Here is an 18,230-nt window from a genome sequence, read left to right as displayed (position 1 = left end):
CTGAGTCTTTGCTCGTCATCAGCCTGAAGTAGCTTGCCAATTCTCTTTATTACGATAATAAAATATCATACATAGATGGGACAATACAGGACACTACAAACATTTAAGAATTGTCATTTAGTGAGTCTTTTTAGCTTTTTTTAAAAAAAATATACGTTTAAAAATATATATATTTAAAAATTTTTCTACAAAACTTGGAATATTACCAATGGTTTACACCTAATTCCAGGGTACACCAGTCTACACCTTTGTATTTTTTCAGGAAAGTTTTAAGTAGGGCCGCTCACTCGCAACTTCCTTCCTACTTCCTTCCATCTTTCCTCATATACTCTTCTAGACAGGTGTCTTCTCTCCAGCCCTATCTTGCTTTTCAGGTGGTACCTGAAATAGTATAGCATTCCAGGGCCGGAGATGAAGGTTCTTGTCTTCATACCTTGCATTCGAGTTCTCCATGCACACTCTTTCATTACTGCGACTGTACATAGAAAACAAGCCTCACCTTCCTTAGGTAGTCCGGTGGGCGGTGCATTCTTAATCACAGACTCAGCCGATAGCTGTACTCTTCCTAGGTGCGACAGCACGTGTTCGACGTAAATTGTCATCTCCGAAAGATGGGTGCACTGAACAAGAGCGTGCAGGATGGTTTCCTTCTCCTGCCCGCATCTTGGACATTCGGGTGGCACTGAAATCCCGTGCCTGGACAATTTCTCGTGGACAGGTAAAGCATTCCTGAAACACTGCCAATTCAGGGATCTTTGGTAATTATCCAAATACCCCGCCCTGAAAGTGTTCCGAAACAGGTTGGATAGCTGGTTCTCATCGAGCCCCAGTGTCTCTCCTAGCACGTCGTCACTTTTAAACTCTACCAACCCTTTGTAAAACGCAGAGGTGGTATTCCCGCTGCCGGCCTTACCCGCCTTGTGGATTAGCTCAAGTGCCTGCCGGCATTCCTTTTGCCATTCAGTCGATTTCTGTCTTTTAATTAAACCGGGTTTAAATCCCTCTAGAGAGGCTGGTCGTGGAAAGAATTCCTCGGCGAGCAAATTCCACACCTGACCACCATCCAGGTAAGACCAGAGATGCCTTAGTCTCAGTGCATATTTGCACATCAACAACCACGGCATCCCTAGGCCACCCTTTAACGGTTCCTGACAGCACACGGAGCGCCTCACAAGCGGCTTTCCCCTCCACAAAAAGCGGAAGAGAATCCGAACCAGCTTGTTTAGCCACAAATCAGGGCAGGGGACGACGGTGAGGCGGTAGGTGATAACTGACGCAATAAACGTCTGCACCACCTCCGCCCTTCCTTTCAGGGACAGCGCCCTTCCAGACCAAGTCCGGGATAGCGCTTCTACCCTGTTCGTCACCTCGCTCCAATTTTTCTCCGTCTGGGAGTCCGGACCAAACCAAACTCCGAGCAACTTAACAGGGCCATCCGTCCAGTGTCCAACAACACTGGACGTTATCGGCTTGCTGCTCCAGGTGCCGAGCCGCAAACCTACAGACTTGTCCATGTTAACTTTTGCCCCTGCCACCGTCTCGTATCTTCTGATTGCCTCTGCTACGCGAGGTAGCTGAGTCATCTTGGATACGGTGATGGTGACGTCATCCGCATACGCCGAAACACCTTTACCACATCCGATTTCATTAGTGGTGCTTCCCAACTTCTCCAACCTTCGCAGCAATGGCTCGAGAGACAGAACATACAGAAGCGGAGACAGGGGGCACCCTTGACGGACTGAACGCCTGATCTCAAACGGCTCCGACAGGTAACCGTTCACCTGAACCGTGGATTTGATGCCACCATAAATGGCCTTGATCCAACCGCGGAAATCCGGGCCTAGCCCAGCCGCCTCAAGGACTGCCGCCAGGTACCGATGATCAACCCTATCGAAGGCCTTACTTTGGTCTAAATGGACCAATGCCCCACCTTTACCGGAAACTTTCCCCACCCTGTCTAAGGTGTAGCGTAAGAGATGAAGATTGTCCTGGATCGACCTGCCAGGAATGGCACATGTTTGCGCCCCCCCGACAAGCTTATCCGCGACAGCCGTCAACCTTTTTGCTAGCACCTTGGCCAAAATCTTTAACTCTACATTCAGTAGAGTTATGGGCCTGAAATTACTGATATGGTCCCCCTTGCTCGGGTCTTTTCTGACCAGCGTTACCACTCCCCGACTCACAGAGCAGGGAATTCTCCCATTCTGTTGCCAGTTCGTGTACACGCCAGCCAGCAAGTGTCCGAACAAGTCCGGCATTGTACTATAAAACTCGTAGGGCAGACCATCCAGTCCCGGCGACCTGTCCCGCGCGCTCTCTGCCAGTACCTCTTTGACCTCCGCAGCTGTGATCGGCCCTTCACAACGCCCCACTTCGCTTGCTGAGAGTCGCGGTCCGTCAGCCAGGACATCCCTTAAGGGCTCCCCATGGTCCAACGTCTCGTTCGTCCCAAACAACCGTGCGAAATGCTGATGAAAGGCCTTCTGCATCTCCTCCTGTCCTTCGATCCGGCGCCCCTGTTCGTCAATTAAAGACTGCACAGAAGCATTTCTGCCTCTCCGACTCTCCACATGACGGGCCCATCCGGCAACATTAATACCTTCTCTGCCTACCGCGCGTAACTTAGCCCTGACTCTACTACCTTCGTGTTTGGCTTGGAGGTGACGGAATAATACCGACCTCGCCGCCAACACTCTGGATGCAGAGCCTGATACTATGGCCTCCTCTAATTCCTTAGTTAGATTCCCTTCTACTCTTGCTCTCTCTAAACTTAGCTCTTTACTAAATCTAAGAGACTCTAAACGTATGGCTCTTTTGAGGGCGCACCACCATCTGTTATTAACGATGGCTCCGCATAATGCCCTCTGCACTAATTCCTTCACCCGAGCACGGAAGACTTTACTAGTCAAAATAGACTTGTTCATCTTCCAGTACCCTGGTCCCTGTCTATGACACTTAGCTAACTGCATCCTACATGTCACAAATTTGTGATCCGTGTAGGAAGTACAGTGAAATTGTGGACAACTAACTATATCCCTATCACTGTCTTTTATAATTACCCTATCTAAGTAAGACCTCTGTGAACCGTCGTTATTAGACCACGTCCACTGTGGAACGAACGGTTCATCCAGTCTATAGCGGTCTACTAGTTTATAGCTTGCTAGTAGCCTTTTTAGGCCAGGGCTTTCCCTTCTATTGATTGAGCCACCACTATCCACTTGCGCGTTGAGAATAGCGTTGAAGTCTCCTGTTAACACTAAAGTTTTCGACGTCGCTAGGAAATTTTCCAAATCTCGAAAAAAAACCGTTTGTCTATTTTCTTGCGGAGCATATAGTGCTACCAACCTGAAAGACTGCTTATTCGCGTGTGTCACATCCAGAACGACCAGCCTACCTTCTGGGTCTAGAAAGACTGCACTTACCTGTACATCCAAGCTTTTTTTGAACAGTACCACAACGCCCCCACTCCCTCCTTGACTCGGAGAAATAACTTTCTCGTAATCATTAAGAAGGGGTGAGAACGCCTGTGGGCCGTTCAGCTTGGACTCAGTCACAACACATATATCTATCTTTCGCGACCTGAGGTCGTTTAGGAGGCATGTCTGCTTCCATTTGGACCCCAGGCCACGAACATTTATACACCCTATCTTAACTTCCATGAAAAAAACAAGTTTACATTACCTTTGCAGGAGGGGTTTCACGACTTGCATCGTCCCCTCCTCCGGTATCTTCTATGACTGGTGTAGCCGTTGGTTTTAAAATAATTTTTTCTTTCACGACATGCTGACTCACATCAAAAATATCGTCAGCATATCTCCGTTTGAATTGTTCGTAGTGTTCGGCACTTATCCTCGCCAACCGTATGTGCGGCGGTTTACCTTCAATCGGTCCCATTATCGTATAGTTTTTTTTTGTTATTAGTTCGTGTAATACTTCGTTTTTGATGGTGTACGAAACAATTCTTTCTTGCGGGGGTTTAGGAGCGGGTTTCAATTTGGGAGTGAACGAGGGTATTTTTTCTTGTATGTTTTGCGTTTTTTCTTTTTTTCTTGTAGGGGGAGGGGAGTCTGGGCCAATGGGTTTTTTCCTTTTGTTTTTGGCAACTTCAAACTCCGCTTCTTCCTTACTTTTTCCTTTTTCTATTACGACTTCCGGTGTTTTCGTTTTTCCTTGTTTGTCATCTTTTTTAAGTTCAGTTTTCTCCGGTATTTCTTTCTCCCTTTGGGGAGGGACTTCTTTTTTTTGGTTCGGTTTTTTTATTTTTACACATTCGGAGCGCACGTGGCCCTTTTCTCCACATTTAAAACATCTGGGCCTCCGTCCCTCCACCGACACTCTTGCACTGAGACCTTCCCCTATAAATATCCTGTCTGTTCTGGTCTCGAGGGTATCGTTTGACGCTAGAACTATAAGCTCTAGCGCCTGCCCCTTCCAATTGAGTGCGTTCCTCCTTCTCATTGTGAGTACTTCCACTTGATCCTCCACGTCGTAAATTAAAGCTTCTACCAACCAGTTTACGTCATACCCGGGTGGAATGTCTTCTATTGTGATTTTTGCAGTTCTCCGACCCAGGTATGTGGGTAAGAGCATTACCTCTTCGGTTTTCAACGTTTGTGTTGATACTACTTTCGCAATTTCTGCGGATTCGAATTGGGCCTCTACTGTAGCATTTCGAGGCCCTCTACCGACATATTTTATTTTTTCCCACACAGGGGCAAGACACTTTTCAATTGCATCCGTTTTCATCATCATGATGCGCCTTTCTTTGCAATTGTACACTTTGTAGATAACGGTTCTTACCGCCAACTCTTGGATAGTTTCCTTTGGCGGTATTAACCTTGTTATGTCGTCTGTTTTCCTTATTAGGTTTCTGTACTTGTACCACTGTTCGGGTATCACCTCCATTGCTTCAAATTGTCCGCCTACGGCGGAAGAAAAACTGCTGGCCTTTTTCTCTTCCTTGGTTACTTCTGGGTCTACTTGAAATACTTGTGTATTATTGAAACAAATTTCTTCTTGTAAAAGAGGAAAGTCCTCATCACACAGTAGAAAGGTCATTTCGTTATCCATATTGAAAAAGTTTTCGTTTTACACGATGGTAGTTTGCTATCTCTCTAAAAGAGAGCAGCAAAAAAGAAAATTTTTGCCCCGCAGGGCGCAATTCCACAGGAACAACAGTTGAAACTTGACAAAATTCACACCAAACAGCAACAAAAAGGACAGAAACAACTCACTAAACTAGGCAGAAGCAATTCAAATCAATACGACGAGCCGGAAGTAGCCTGCCAGCTGGATAGAGAGGCCTGTTTCTCCTTCACAAACTTATGTAAATCATAGTGAAGTTCATTCACTGATCAGCAAAATTAGAAATACAGGTTGCGTTGATTTAACCTGTAAGCACTATTTTTAGTCGGATCGATATACTGGGTACTGAAGTAATCCAGTGGGATATTTAGGCTGTGCACACAGAGAAAATTCACCGCTACGAGTACTTAACGCCTGGGGCTGGTCCAAATGGCGCGTTGGGTCGCAAATCCCTTTGGTGTATTATTAGCAATGAAGGGTGGAGGTGTTGGGTGTGGCGTCGGAATTACAGTCGAGGAAGTATTGGAGGGCTAAGAGGCTGTAGTTGTGGGGGAATCACAGTGTAGAATGATTTTATGTTCAAGGTGAAAAGGAGGCGTGAAGGGCCGGGAGGGAAGGAGAAGGAATTGAAGAGGCGAAGGGCGTGGTTGGTGTCATGTATATAAGAGAGCAGTGACGTATATAAGAGTTCTGTGAGGCAGCTACAGGCGGAAACAATGGGGAAGCCTGGGTTGTCGTGACGCTGTGTGGACGTGTGGAAAACGCTTGCAGTTTAATGCGGCGCAGGAACTGGTTGACATCAGTGCGAGTCCCAAATTCATCACAGCGGGGGGCGTGAGAAGTGTGTGTTTGGGAGAGAGGGGTAGAAAGTCAGAGGAGGGGAGAGAATAGGAACGCATATCCTAACATTGTTTCCCTTAAATAAAAAGCCAATGATGTGTCAAGCTTCATATCTACGCTGCATCCATAAGATCTTGCGTTACTTTGTGATGAAAGATGGGGAAGCATAAATGGTATACTGTTGGACGCTAATTCGATAACAATATTATGTGTGCGTGAACAGAGAGATGATTTTCCAAAATAAACTCATAGAACACGCCCGCATGCGCATACACACGAATATACACGCACACAGAAGTACATACGCAGATGTATACAGATATATTTATTTAATGAGAAGGAGACTCTCAAAAGATTTGTACTGTTGCTTTCCTCGAGGATTCATCCACCATGATAAACCTGTCCTGAATGCAACAGTACATCTTATTAAATATATTTACTCTCCATCATAAATTGAGTACTCAATTTTGGCTCTTATCCAGTTAGTCCTTAATGCTTGGTCTTATGCAGCTACTAACAAACTTTCTGTCTTCCTATCCAACCTTCCTTTCTGCAGCCATAACTATGTCACACTACTACTATTTGCCGTTCTTTTTCTTGGTTTTAAGTTTGTTTGGTGTTTTGGGTTCCTTACATCTTGCTGTGACTCCAGCAGCTTTTGATAAACTTTCTTCACTATTACCTACATAGGAGTCTATATCTACTCTTGCAAACTCCACACAGTCTTCTACTGATATTGACCTTAGCGAAGGCGAAAGTATTCTTTTTAGTCGTGTTTGTTTTTCCGTGGACAAGATATCTTAAGAACCGCTCGATGGATTCGGATGAAACTCTCAGGGATGTTTGGCTACGCAACTGGCACGAACTGATCTGATTTGGGGATCTACCCAGTACCGGACAACGATTCTGGATTATTTGTTATATTTACTTTACTTTACTTTACATAAAGTATTACGTTCTTATGTTGACTTTCAAGTCTTTCTCTGATTATCTCCCTTGAAAGCACGCTCATGGTTTCCACGTAAGTTATGGCGGCATTGCTGTTTCCAAAGTTTTATTTTCGTTTCTCGATTATTAATTTTACTCGCGTCTCTATCTTAGTAGAAACTGATGGATAAAGAAATCAAACTACATAAACAAACGGAAGAAAAACCGTTCATAAGTTACATAACACTAACATATTCAGTAACAATAATAAATTTACTTTATCCTCAACAATTTTTAGTTTTACCAATTTTGAATATATTGCTCCTATTTAAAACCTCTTACCTACTTGACATTTCTAGCTCTGCCTTGAAAGAAGCTTTATTTCTTCGACTCACGTTTTTGTGCGCAACGATGTTGTTAAACCTCCGTTAACAGCACCGTATGCAGGTCCTTTCCGTTTTCTTTCACGCACGGAAACATTTTTCACCATAGAACTTAATGGTCGTAAATACATTATATCAGTGGATAGACTAAAAAAGGCCTTCATAGAGAAAACTGTTCCCACTACAGACGACACACACAGCAGTACAAACACGGCCCGCACACCCACCTTCACATTCCATGACTACCACTGGAATCAATCCGGTAGCGGACAAGGATTCTGGATTATTTTTCCGGTTGTTTTACTTGATTTTTGAGAGCGGTCTGGTTCATTTTTAGTACTCTCGTTTGTGAGAACAGTCAAGTTTATTTCAGATATTCTCATTTTAAAAAATCATCTCCGGCTAACCGTTGAGAGGACTTTGGTGTTGTCTTGGCGGAAGTTTGCGTTCTCTGTATGATCTTGTTATCATCATCATCATCATCATCATCATTATTATTATTATTATTATTATTACACTCACATACTTATATTTCTCTGTGTTAATGTTTGCACCCCCACTGTATGATAACCAGTGTTGGTCTTTTAACGTCCCCACAACTTAACGGTTTGACTAATGAAATAAAGTAAATAGCAGATTTAAAAGATTAGTATTCAGGCTAATTTGTTTGAGAGAACCCTTCAAGGGGCTTTTCCCCAATTTATGATTCTTTAGGTAATGTCCTTCAATTGTCCTTTATTTATTGATTGTGAAAATCACTATCGATAAATGTAAACCGAGTAAGACCTGTCTTGCTTACTTGTTTTTAAGTGTTCCAATAATTTTTGAAAACTTGCCGCTCTAAGGATTTTTATCATTTTTTTAAATATTCCTTTTTATGTAACAAAATACTACAAGAGGTTGGATGGTTCTTGATTCTTACTCGTTGGTTCTGTAATTTAAGAACGACGTTCAGTTTGCTTTCGTTCATAGTAATAACAACAAAAGCCAGTATGTTCCAATCAATAAGTGGGACAAGCGGGAGTGGGGTGGGTGGGCTAGAGCTAATATTGCTTTTACACTCCAAGCATCTGCAGCCTCTCAACCAGTCAACAACCCAAGCGTTTCTGCTACCAACAGAGCAGCGGGGAGTAACAAAAACAACATATAAAAATGTCTTAATCATAAGATCAACAAGAATATATAAAAAAAAAAATGAAGAGCAACAGCATGTTTACTGGCGACAACAGTTCCCGCAATAACGCCCCCTCACTAATTTCTACTAAACAGCTTCTTGCCGCCCCAAGAAATATACCAATACCCACCACCACCGTCACGACGACCACCGGTACCATTCCTACATCAGTAGTTGGCTGTAGCCACAACAACAAAACAAAAACTGTTTGCTGTACGTACTGGGATTTCTTTCTTGGATACATAAATCGCTAGCAACGGGCGATGGTCTGTTTGTAGTATAAACCTTCTACTATGTATAAATCTGTGGAACTTTTTTATGCCAAATATAATCGCCAATATAATCTTTAATTTGGTTATAATTTTTTTCCTCTGACAATAGCGTTCTTGACGCATGAGCTATGGCCTTTTGGCTGCTATCTTCACATTTGTGTAGGAGTACGGCACCTACCCTGTACTCACTAGCATTTGTTGCCAGTATCGTTTTGAACATCGGGTTGAAGTGTGTAAGCGCCAAGCCTGAAGTGAACATGCTTTTTTAGTTCCTCAACTACATTCTGGCATTTTTCTGGCCAAAACCATTTGGCATCCTTTCTAAATAAATTATATTTAAAATATGTCAATCGTAAATCTCAATTTTCTTGTAATTTTTGTATATTGAATATATATCCAGTGACTACCCAGTGAATATAAAACCAGTGGAAAATTGGATGTTTGTCCATCCCTATAAAGAAAACTGTTTTTCCTTGGATTGAATTTATGTGTGTGTGTGTGTGTGTGTGTGTTTGTTTGTGTGTGTGTGTGTGTGTGTGTGTGTGTGTGTGTGTGTGTGTGTGTCTGTGTTTGTCCTTCACCAACGCTTGACAACTGGCGTTGGTGTGCTTACGTTCCCGTAACTTAGCAGTTCGGTACGAGAGACCAAAAGAATAAGCACCAGGCTTTAAAAGAAGTAGATTCATTAGATTAAAAATTATTTAAGTTTGTGCTCCAGAATGGCCACAATCTACTGATCGAAGCAAGTAGAAGATAAAAGATAAAATGTGTACTCTTCGGTACCGAATAATCGTATGAAATATATCAGGAAGCAATGAAAACAAACTTATAAATTGACTAAATGCATTTCTCATCTAAATCTGTCCGACTACGAGGAAAGCCTCAGGAAAATCGTCTGAATAGGCAAGTTTTTGATCTCTGCTGCACAGGACAATACAAACATCAGAGAAAAAAGTTGACAACGTGTCTGCTGGCTTAACACGGCTGAAAGGCAAGAAGTAAAATATCTGTTTTCTCTGTCTTTCACTTTCTTGGTCGCTTACGGCCATATCACGCTGAGAGCACCGGTTCTCGTCCGATCACCGACGTTAAGCAACGTCGAGCCTAGTGAGTACTTAGATGAGTGACCGCTTGGGAAACCTAGGTGCTGTAAGCATCCCACACTTGTGGAGGCGCAATGCCCCAGTGGTTAGGGAAGCGGACTCGCGGCCGTAGGATCGCGGTTTCGATTTCCAGACCGGGCGTTGTGAGTGTTTATTGAGCGAAAACACCTAAAGCTCCACGAGGCTCCGGCAAGGGATGGTGGTGAACCCTGCTGTACTCTTTCACCACAACTTTCTCTCACTCTTTCTTCCTGTTTCTGTTGTGCCTGTAATTCAAAGAGTCAGCCTTGTCACACTCTGTGTCACGCTGAATATCCCCGAGAATTACGTTAAGGGTACACGTGTCTGTGGAGTGCTCAGCCACTTGCACGTTAATTTCACGAGCAGGCTGTTCCGTTGATCGGATCAACTGGAATCCCCGACGTCGTAAGCGACGGAGTGCCAACAACTGTCTTGGTCACTGCTCTTACTATGACTGAAAGCAACCAGCAAAAGATTTGCTTTCTGTTGACAACTTAACACGACTGAAAGGCAGGCAGTAAACTATCTGATTCCTCTGTCTTTCTTGGTCACTCATTCAAATTTTCGATTTGTCCCTCTTTTTGACGCTCCCTTCTCGAAAATAATAGAATATAAAGAAAATAACACTACTGCTCTTATTATGACTGGAAGCAAGCAGTGGAAAATTAGCTTTCTTTTGCCTTTCTTTCTGTTGACCACTTAACCCGTTTATTATGTCTCTTTGTGACGCTCCGTTCTCGAAGAAAGTTATAGAATACGAAGAGAGTTTATAGAATACGAAGAGGTTAATACCATTGCTCCTACTGACTATGATTGAAAGCAAGCAGAAAAATTTGTCTTTCTCTGTCTGTCGATCACTCGTTGGTTTTGTCTTTCTTGTAGACGCTCTCTCCTCAAAAGGACAGAGAAACAATTAATTCACAGCTTTTCCTTCTTTTTCTCTCGCAAAGTAAACAGGTCTCACTACTTACACCTGTTAAACGATACCGACTGTTGACAATTTATATTAAGAAATGAAGGAATGTGAAATAAAAAGAAAAACATGACAATGAATCTAGTGAAAATTATCAATAATCAATTCTATCTTGCACAAAAATTATCTATCGTGGGAAAATAGTAAGGCATGCATCGCCCCCTGATGCATACACACACACACACACACACACACACGCACACACACACACACGCATGCACAAGCGCACACCAAGTGAACAGATATAGAAAAATAATAACAAGACGCATTTCCTTCTTATATTTAAATTGATTCGAAAATTTGTTATGACAGCCATATCCAAGATATGTTGCTACGATAAAGGCATTTCGAGATTACAAATCCCAAAGTACATTCAAATAATGACAAAATACCATATCAAACTTTTCAAAGTCAGTAATTACAAAAATACATTTACGTACATAATTTTAAACCAGTTTCACTTCCTAGCGAAGATAGTCATTGCAATGTCCCTGTATAACGACTGGCTGTTAGCCTTCAGTTAATGTATAGTGCATCTATCGGAAATAAGCTCATTATAGAATCACTAGGTAACAAGGGAGGTAATATTGTACATGTTAGATCCAAATTAAGAACGAACGTAAATTTATGTCCTTTTAATTATTTAGAAGTGGAGGCGCAATGGCCCAGTGGTTAGGGCAGCGGACTCGTGGTCATAGGATCGCGGTTTCGATTCCCACACTGGGCGTTGTGAGTGTTTATTGAGCAAAAACACTTAAAGTTCCATGAGGCTCCGGCAGGGGATGGTGGCGAACCCTGCTGTACTCTTCCACCACAACTTTCTCTCACTCTTACTTCCTGTTTCTGTTGTGCCTGTAATTCAAAAGGGTCAGCCTTGTCACACTCTGGGTCACGCTAAATCTCCCCGAGAACAACGTTAAGGGGTACACGTGTCTGTGGAATGCTCAGCCACTTGCACGTTAATTTCACGAGCAAGCTGTTCCGTTGATCGGATCAACTGGAACCCTCGACGTCGTAAGCAACGGAGTGCCAACATTATATTTGACACATTCATTTCCGGTTGAGAGCGGAAAATTCTTCGCTACAAAAATTGTCACAGGAGAAAAATCCTGCCTATAGGCGATGCGTGATGAAAATACAAACACACATTCACACACACACACACACACATACATACATACACACACATACATACATATTGTGACTTCGATCTTATCAGTTTACATTACATATGATCTAACATACATTTCGATATATCTGTCAGCGTGACAAGTCGCGGACATGTTATTCGCAGGCATCTTTATTTTGCTTACAATTCTCTGCTTCTCTCTTTATGTTCTACGATCATATTCCAAGTCTTTGGCAAATTTTAGCCACCTACCATGCATGAAGAGTTGGCATATAATCGGTGACATACCGAAGCTGCTGGGAAATAACCGAGGTTAGTGTTTCTCATTTTTACCTACCATTTACTTTTTACTTCTCTCAGTCACTGGACTGCGGCATACTGGGGCCACAACTTAAAGGGGTTCAGGCGAACCCCTTTTAAGTCTGGCAGTTATTCCATTGGTCTCTTCTGCCGAACCGCTAAGTTACGGGGACATAAGCAAACTAACACCAATTGTCAAGCGATGGTTGGATAGACACAAACAGAAAGAAGCCCCCCCCCACACACACATATAGACTCAAATTCATAAATTGCATACGTCGTTGTTAAGCTCCAAGTTAACGAAGATTGATTAGACATGACCTAAAATCAAAGGTGTTTTAGACATGATCGCCTCCTTTTTAACCTCGGGTATTGTTTGCAACAGTATAAGTAACAATTAATTTTCCTTTCTCTTTATTTGTTTGTTTGTTTGTTTCTTTGCTTAGTAGCGATAGTGTGAGTATTTTGTAGACTTTGTAAAATGCTTACACTTCATGCAATTTCTTTAGGAAGTTCTAGGAAATCGTAGCTTCGTGAACAAGTCGTGCGGATGCTGTTATTCGTTTCTTTATCCTCCTACAATATACGCTCGTAATGGGCAAACAACTACACAATCGATGTAGTCTGTGCATACAAATTGACACTAACCGCACACAATGTTTTTCAGGCTGTATATACATTGACAAAAATCAAACAGTATTTTGTAATCAGTATGTGCTTTATTTAATACAGGGATTAGATAATATTTTGTTTGGGGCATGTAGGATTTGTACGGCGGTGCCCCAGCATGGCAGCAGCTTCAGGGCTGAAACAAATAAAAGAAAAGAGTAAAAGAATATAATTTAATATAGATAAAACTTCCTCGGTCGATTACTCTTGTTAATTTATCTGCTTTGTTTCTTGTCCTTTTGGCTATTCATTATTTAACCTATTTACTCTATTATCACTTGTTCTTGTTTTTATCAGGCATGGTTACGCGATTAAGAAGCTCGTTCTGAAAACAAATGGCTTCAGATTTTGTCGCATTGCATCACACTTTGTGCAAGTGTCTTCTGTAGCTCAGAACCGCCCAATGCCTTTTGAATGAACTTGCTAGGCAGAAACTGTGTGGAAACTTGTCGTATACACATACAAACAAATATACATACATACATATATATATATATATATATATATATATATATATATATATATATATATACAATTACCAGTCAATCAATCAATCTATCTATCTATCTATCTGTCTATCTATCTATCTATCTATGAATAAATGTGTATGTATTTATGTATGAGTGCAAGTTTTATTTGCATTTGTCCTCTCATCCCGCTGGACAACCGATGTTAATTTGTTTTCGTTACCGAAATGTAGCAGTTCACCAAAAGAGAACGATATAATAAGTTTCAAACTTAAAAAAATAATTAATGGATTCGATTTATTCGGTTAAACGCTTCAAAACAGTGCCTAAGTGTGGCTGCAGTCGAATGACTGAAAGCAGTAAAAGCTAAAATGTAACAGTTAAAATATATCATGGGACAGGTGAATTCTTGATATTTCAGCTTCGATCAGTTACTGACATTCTACAAAGCTTTTTTAAGTCCTACAATGGAGTAGGACTCAAAGAGTAGGACTCTCACTCGGGACTGTGTTACTGCTACAGAAACAACCGAAAGAAGGTCAAATTCTAACTAAGACTTAACCAACCTCTGACCAACAGACTCGCTATCTTCTCTCTTTACCTTTTCTCTGCCCCTGAACAAGCTAGTTGCATACGAACTCTACGATATGTCACGTCACATCGTATCTCATTATTCATAGTTTCGCCTTTGCGACACAGTATCCACTACCAGATTCAAACTTCCCTCTTATAAACGTCAACCAACGAGCAATTTAAGTGGATCCATATTAGAAAATTCAAACATCTATAAGTGTATCGGAGTAAATGCGCTAAGCAGTGTTTATGTATAATCACAATTTAGGTTAGTTGATGTATGTTTGTCATATATTTCAACTGCTTTTAGCAGTTGAAATATGTGACAAACACGTGCCTTTAGCAGTTGAAATATGTGACAAACACGTGCCTTTAGCAGTTGAAATATGTGACAAACATATCAACTAACGTAAATCTATAAGAGTGTACTGAAATGACAAATACCTGCTTTAGGTTTTCCTCAGAAAGCTCTACTTTCTTTTAACAAATCTATTCCAGACTTTTACAACAGTATGACGAAATATACAACTGAATATCGCGAGCCTGGTTTATTGTGCTTCTGGGTTGGTATCCAACCAATTGTTGTAGCTTTTAAAGATGAATATGTACAGGTAAGTTATTATGGATCATTCATGTCGGGAAAGCTGATATTAAATGGGTTATCAATGCATTAACACAAATTAAATAATTAATTACGAGTACATAAATCAGTGAGAATCAAACAGATGATGTAAATATCCGTTTTCCTAACACGTTTCGATAGATTTAAGCGTGATTAATATACGAATCGCTGTTGCATTTTGCTTTTGGAGAACAACTCCTTTCAGATGATGTGTGCTGACAATATATTCGATTCAGTAACATAGGGGGACTTTTAGACACCAGTGTATCGGCTGAATAGTGTCTCTTCAGAATGGTAGTTTTCGTTTATAGAAATCAGCAAACAAATTATTTGCTGATGCACGCTAATATTTGCAAGAGACAGAAATATCTGGTTGTGAAGTAAAGAGTAGAACCACATGGTGGCGAATCACATTTTCATGACTATATTACTAAGATATGTACTACTGTATTAAATAAATTGATCTCTGCTATAATTAATCAATAACATTCATTATATCAAAGTAAACTTTTTACATGATTTTTTAGGATGTTATCGGCAACACGAAACACATTGAAAAAAATATGTTCTATAAATTCTTATATCCCTGGTTGGGAAATGGTCTGCTAACTAGGTATGTACGAGACAATTTCTTTTTAATTACTTCTAATTATTAGCAATAAATTATAATCTTTTATCTTGTACATGTTTCAGTCATTGTACTACGGCTATGTTGAGGCATTGCTTTTCCAGTTGTTGCTGTTCCACTTCCTCAAATTACAAATGGTAAAACTTCTGTAAAATAAAATATTCAAATATTATTCCTTGATTCGTTATTTTCAGCGGAGGATCAAAATGGTTCAAATCGAGGAAAATGTTAACACCATCCTTCCATTATAATATCTTAAACAGTTTCCTAATTGTTATGCAGAACCAATCAAATATACTGTGTGAGAAACTAGACAAAATGGTTGGTAAGGGCGAGTTCAATATCCGCCCTTATATTACAAACTGCACATTGGATATTATAACAGGTAAAGTCCAAATTATTGCGATTCTTGTTGCTGTCGTTGTTGTTGTTCTTCTTCGTTCCTTTCTTCCTTCTCTCTTCCTTTCCATCACCGTCATCGTCGTCGTCATCATAATTTCTACTTTTCCTATGATAACGACTAGATAGAAAAATACCTGCTAAGCGACAGATAGTAACATAGGCTCTGCATTGTAATGTAATGTTATTGTTCAGCAAAGCATCTGCATACATACACACACACACAAGGAAAATAAGACAAGGTAAAAATGCTAAAATAATTTTATCATGAAATATATTTTGTACCGGTTTCAGTCTTTTCGACTTTTTCAAATATGAGTAAAAAAGGAAAAACAATTAAATCAAAGAAAGAAAATTAAATGAAAGGTTTTGCAAATATTTCTATAGTCTTCAAATAGGTAGAACATATATAAATATATTTTTCAGAAACTGCCATGGGTCAATGTGTGAATGCACAAGATGACCAAAATTCAGAATACATTCAAAGTGTTAACAGGTAAGTTGCAAGGACTTCATTTATTCAAAGATGTTCTAAAATGTAATTCTAGATATATGTTGAATTGCTCCCTATATATCTTATGTCGCGGCTGCATGCAATCCCGATGCTCTTCTTTCAAGCAACTCCATGAACAAAGATATATTTTTCGAATAGCTATTCTCTGTTTGTCTGTCTGTCTTTCTATCTCGGTATGTAACCAACTATAAGGTAAGGTTTTTCTAAATTCTTAGTCGCTTGACATTTTCAGGTGCTCGCGCACGAACACACAAGCTAATCAACCTAACCGCTCATACAGTCTCTTACAATTACATTTGCAAGCACAATTACTTCCCTTTTTGCACTTCTCCGAAATTTCATCTCCAGCCAATAATAAATCTCCACTTTTTTATACCCAGAAACCAACCACGTGCCTCTCCTTCTTTCAGCATGATTACCACCATAGCTCCTGAATACCAGCTCATTGACCAACCTTATTCTTTTTCCTTGATACAGAACCTGATCCCCAAATGCTTCGGAATTGTTCCTTTCTTCCTGGCAACTTCATGTATTTTAACTATCACATCTCTTATGGATTAGTTGCTGCTGACTCAAACCCACACTGGTTAATTTCTCTCGACACCGAAAATCCTTGTCTGAGTCTATTTCTGAACTTTATAGTTCCGAAAGTGGAAGTTTGGTGTTTAAAGCATTGGCGTGAGTTAATTACGAACTTAAAGTGTTTCACTAAAATGTTGCAAAGTACGTATATGTATATCTATATGCATGTGTATATGAATATGTAAGTGTAAGTGTTCCTAATATGTTTTTATTCTGTCATCTCTGAAGAGTGCGTGATATTCTTAACCATGTTGTTAAGAAAACTACGCGGACGGGCACGTTTAAAAATGTTCAATTTTCAGTCAAGTGCTATTATTATGCTATGATTCTTCCAGAGTGGCTTTCTCTCCGTAACTTACAAAGCCTTTCTAGTTTGTTTACAAATATTATATGTAGTATTAGACAGTTTAAATATATATTTATTAAATTTGGTTGAAATTGATAGGCGAGCGATTGGCCAAATCGGATGCACAAGGAGCCATGTTAGAATTGATTTGTGGATTCGATTCTGGTTGGGAGGTTGGTTAGCTCATCATATTTCGGTTATTTGTTTGCATTTAAAAATTGCCGCTTCAAACTGGAGAATATATATTATTATGATATGAGTCTTCCATAGTAGCTTTCATTTCGTAACTTACAATACACACATATATACGACCTTTTTCAGCATAGTTTCCGTTTACCATATTCACTCACGAGGCTTTTGTCAGCCCGAGGCTATAGTAGAAGACACTTGCTGATGCTTCCGCGGCGCGGGTCTGAATCCGAAGCCACCTGATTGCAAAGCGAGTTTCTTAATCACAGATCCATGCTCATTGAAGTTTTTTCTTTTCTTTCTTTTTCTTTTGCTATATATGCCTCTTGAAAAATTTTTGGTCAAGGAATTTATGTATAAGCTCTTCGAATGGACTAAATTTATTATTCGAAAGACCATTTTGGCAAAGATCTGACAGAGGGTTATGTTAATAATGCACTTGTCGAAGGCATTCAGCTTAGCATAATCGTTAGCCCATCGGAAAAAGTGCATGCCGATATTTATTCTGTGTCTTTATGTTCTGAGTTCAAATGCCACCGAAGTCGACTTCGTCTTTCATCATCTAGGAGTCGATAGAATATGTACCAGATGAGCAATGCCGATGTAATTGGCTTGTTCTCTATCCTCAAAATTTCTGGCTTGGTACCATTGATAGAAAGAATATTATCATTATCTTTATTATTAAGGTGGTGGCCTGGTCGAATTACTCACGCCTATGAACAAAGTTTTGCGGCAGATAAAATAAGTACCAGTTGAGCTCTAGCGTCTTTATAATAGACTTCCGTTTCTTCTCAAAATTGCTGGCCTTGCGCCAAAATTATAACTGTTTTCTGAGTCTGTGGGATACTCAGGAACTTCTACACAAATGCAATTAGTAGACAGTTTCAGAGATCGAATAATTGGAACGCTTCTCATTTAAATCGACGGAAGATCCATCATTTTTGTTAAATATTTATTTTATGTTGATAAATTAATTTTAAAAACAATAAATAAATGTATTTTGTACAATATTTTAGAATATCTGACATCATTAT

The 18,230-nt window shown here is 40.4% G+C and overlaps 2 protein-coding genes and 1 non-coding gene across 3 annotated transcripts in view; 2 read left to right on the top strand and 1 right to left on the bottom strand.

Annotated features, from left to right (window-relative positions):
• The window catches only part of LOC106876144 (cytochrome P450 4V2), a 36,320-nt gene extending 24,999 nt beyond the window's left edge, over nucleotides 1-11,321 (bottom strand). The window contains exon 1 of the mRNA XM_052967871.2: nucleotides 11,219-11,321. The gene's annotated coding sequence lies outside the window, so the exon portion shown is untranslated. The remainder of the gene's footprint in view (nucleotides 1-11,218) is intronic.
• LOC149135457 (5S ribosomal RNA) lies at nucleotides 9,719-9,837 on the top strand. Its single transcript, XR_016242076.1, has one exon. It is a non-coding gene; the product is annotated as a 5S ribosomal RNA (ribosomal RNA).
• The window catches only part of LOC106876141 (cytochrome P450 4V2), a 20,591-nt gene continuing 13,598 nt past the window's right edge, over nucleotides 11,238-18,230 (top strand). The window contains exons 1-6 of the mRNA XM_089352139.1: nucleotides 11,238-12,219; nucleotides 14,415-14,527; nucleotides 15,066-15,151; nucleotides 15,361-15,551; nucleotides 15,992-16,061; nucleotides 18,213-18,230. The exon at nucleotides 18,213-18,230 is cut by the window's right edge and continues 109 nt beyond it. Coding sequence (XP_089208265.1) covers nucleotides 12,060-12,219; nucleotides 14,415-14,527; nucleotides 15,066-15,151; nucleotides 15,361-15,551; nucleotides 15,992-16,061; nucleotides 18,213-18,230 — 638 coding nt within the window. The 5' untranslated portion in view covers nucleotides 11,238-12,059. The remainder of the gene's footprint in view (nucleotides 12,220-14,414; nucleotides 14,528-15,065; nucleotides 15,152-15,360; nucleotides 15,552-15,991; nucleotides 16,062-18,212) is intronic.

Source organism: Octopus bimaculoides, chromosome 5, assembly GCF_046866305.1.
Source record: "Octopus bimaculoides isolate indiv1 chromosome 5, ASM4686630v1, whole genome shotgun sequence".
Classification (NCBI taxonomy): Eukaryota; Metazoa; Mollusca; class Cephalopoda; order Octopoda; family Octopodidae; genus Octopus; species Octopus bimaculoides.
Note: the sequence above shows the minus strand (reverse complement) of the source record. Positions and strands in the feature narration are given on the sequence as shown.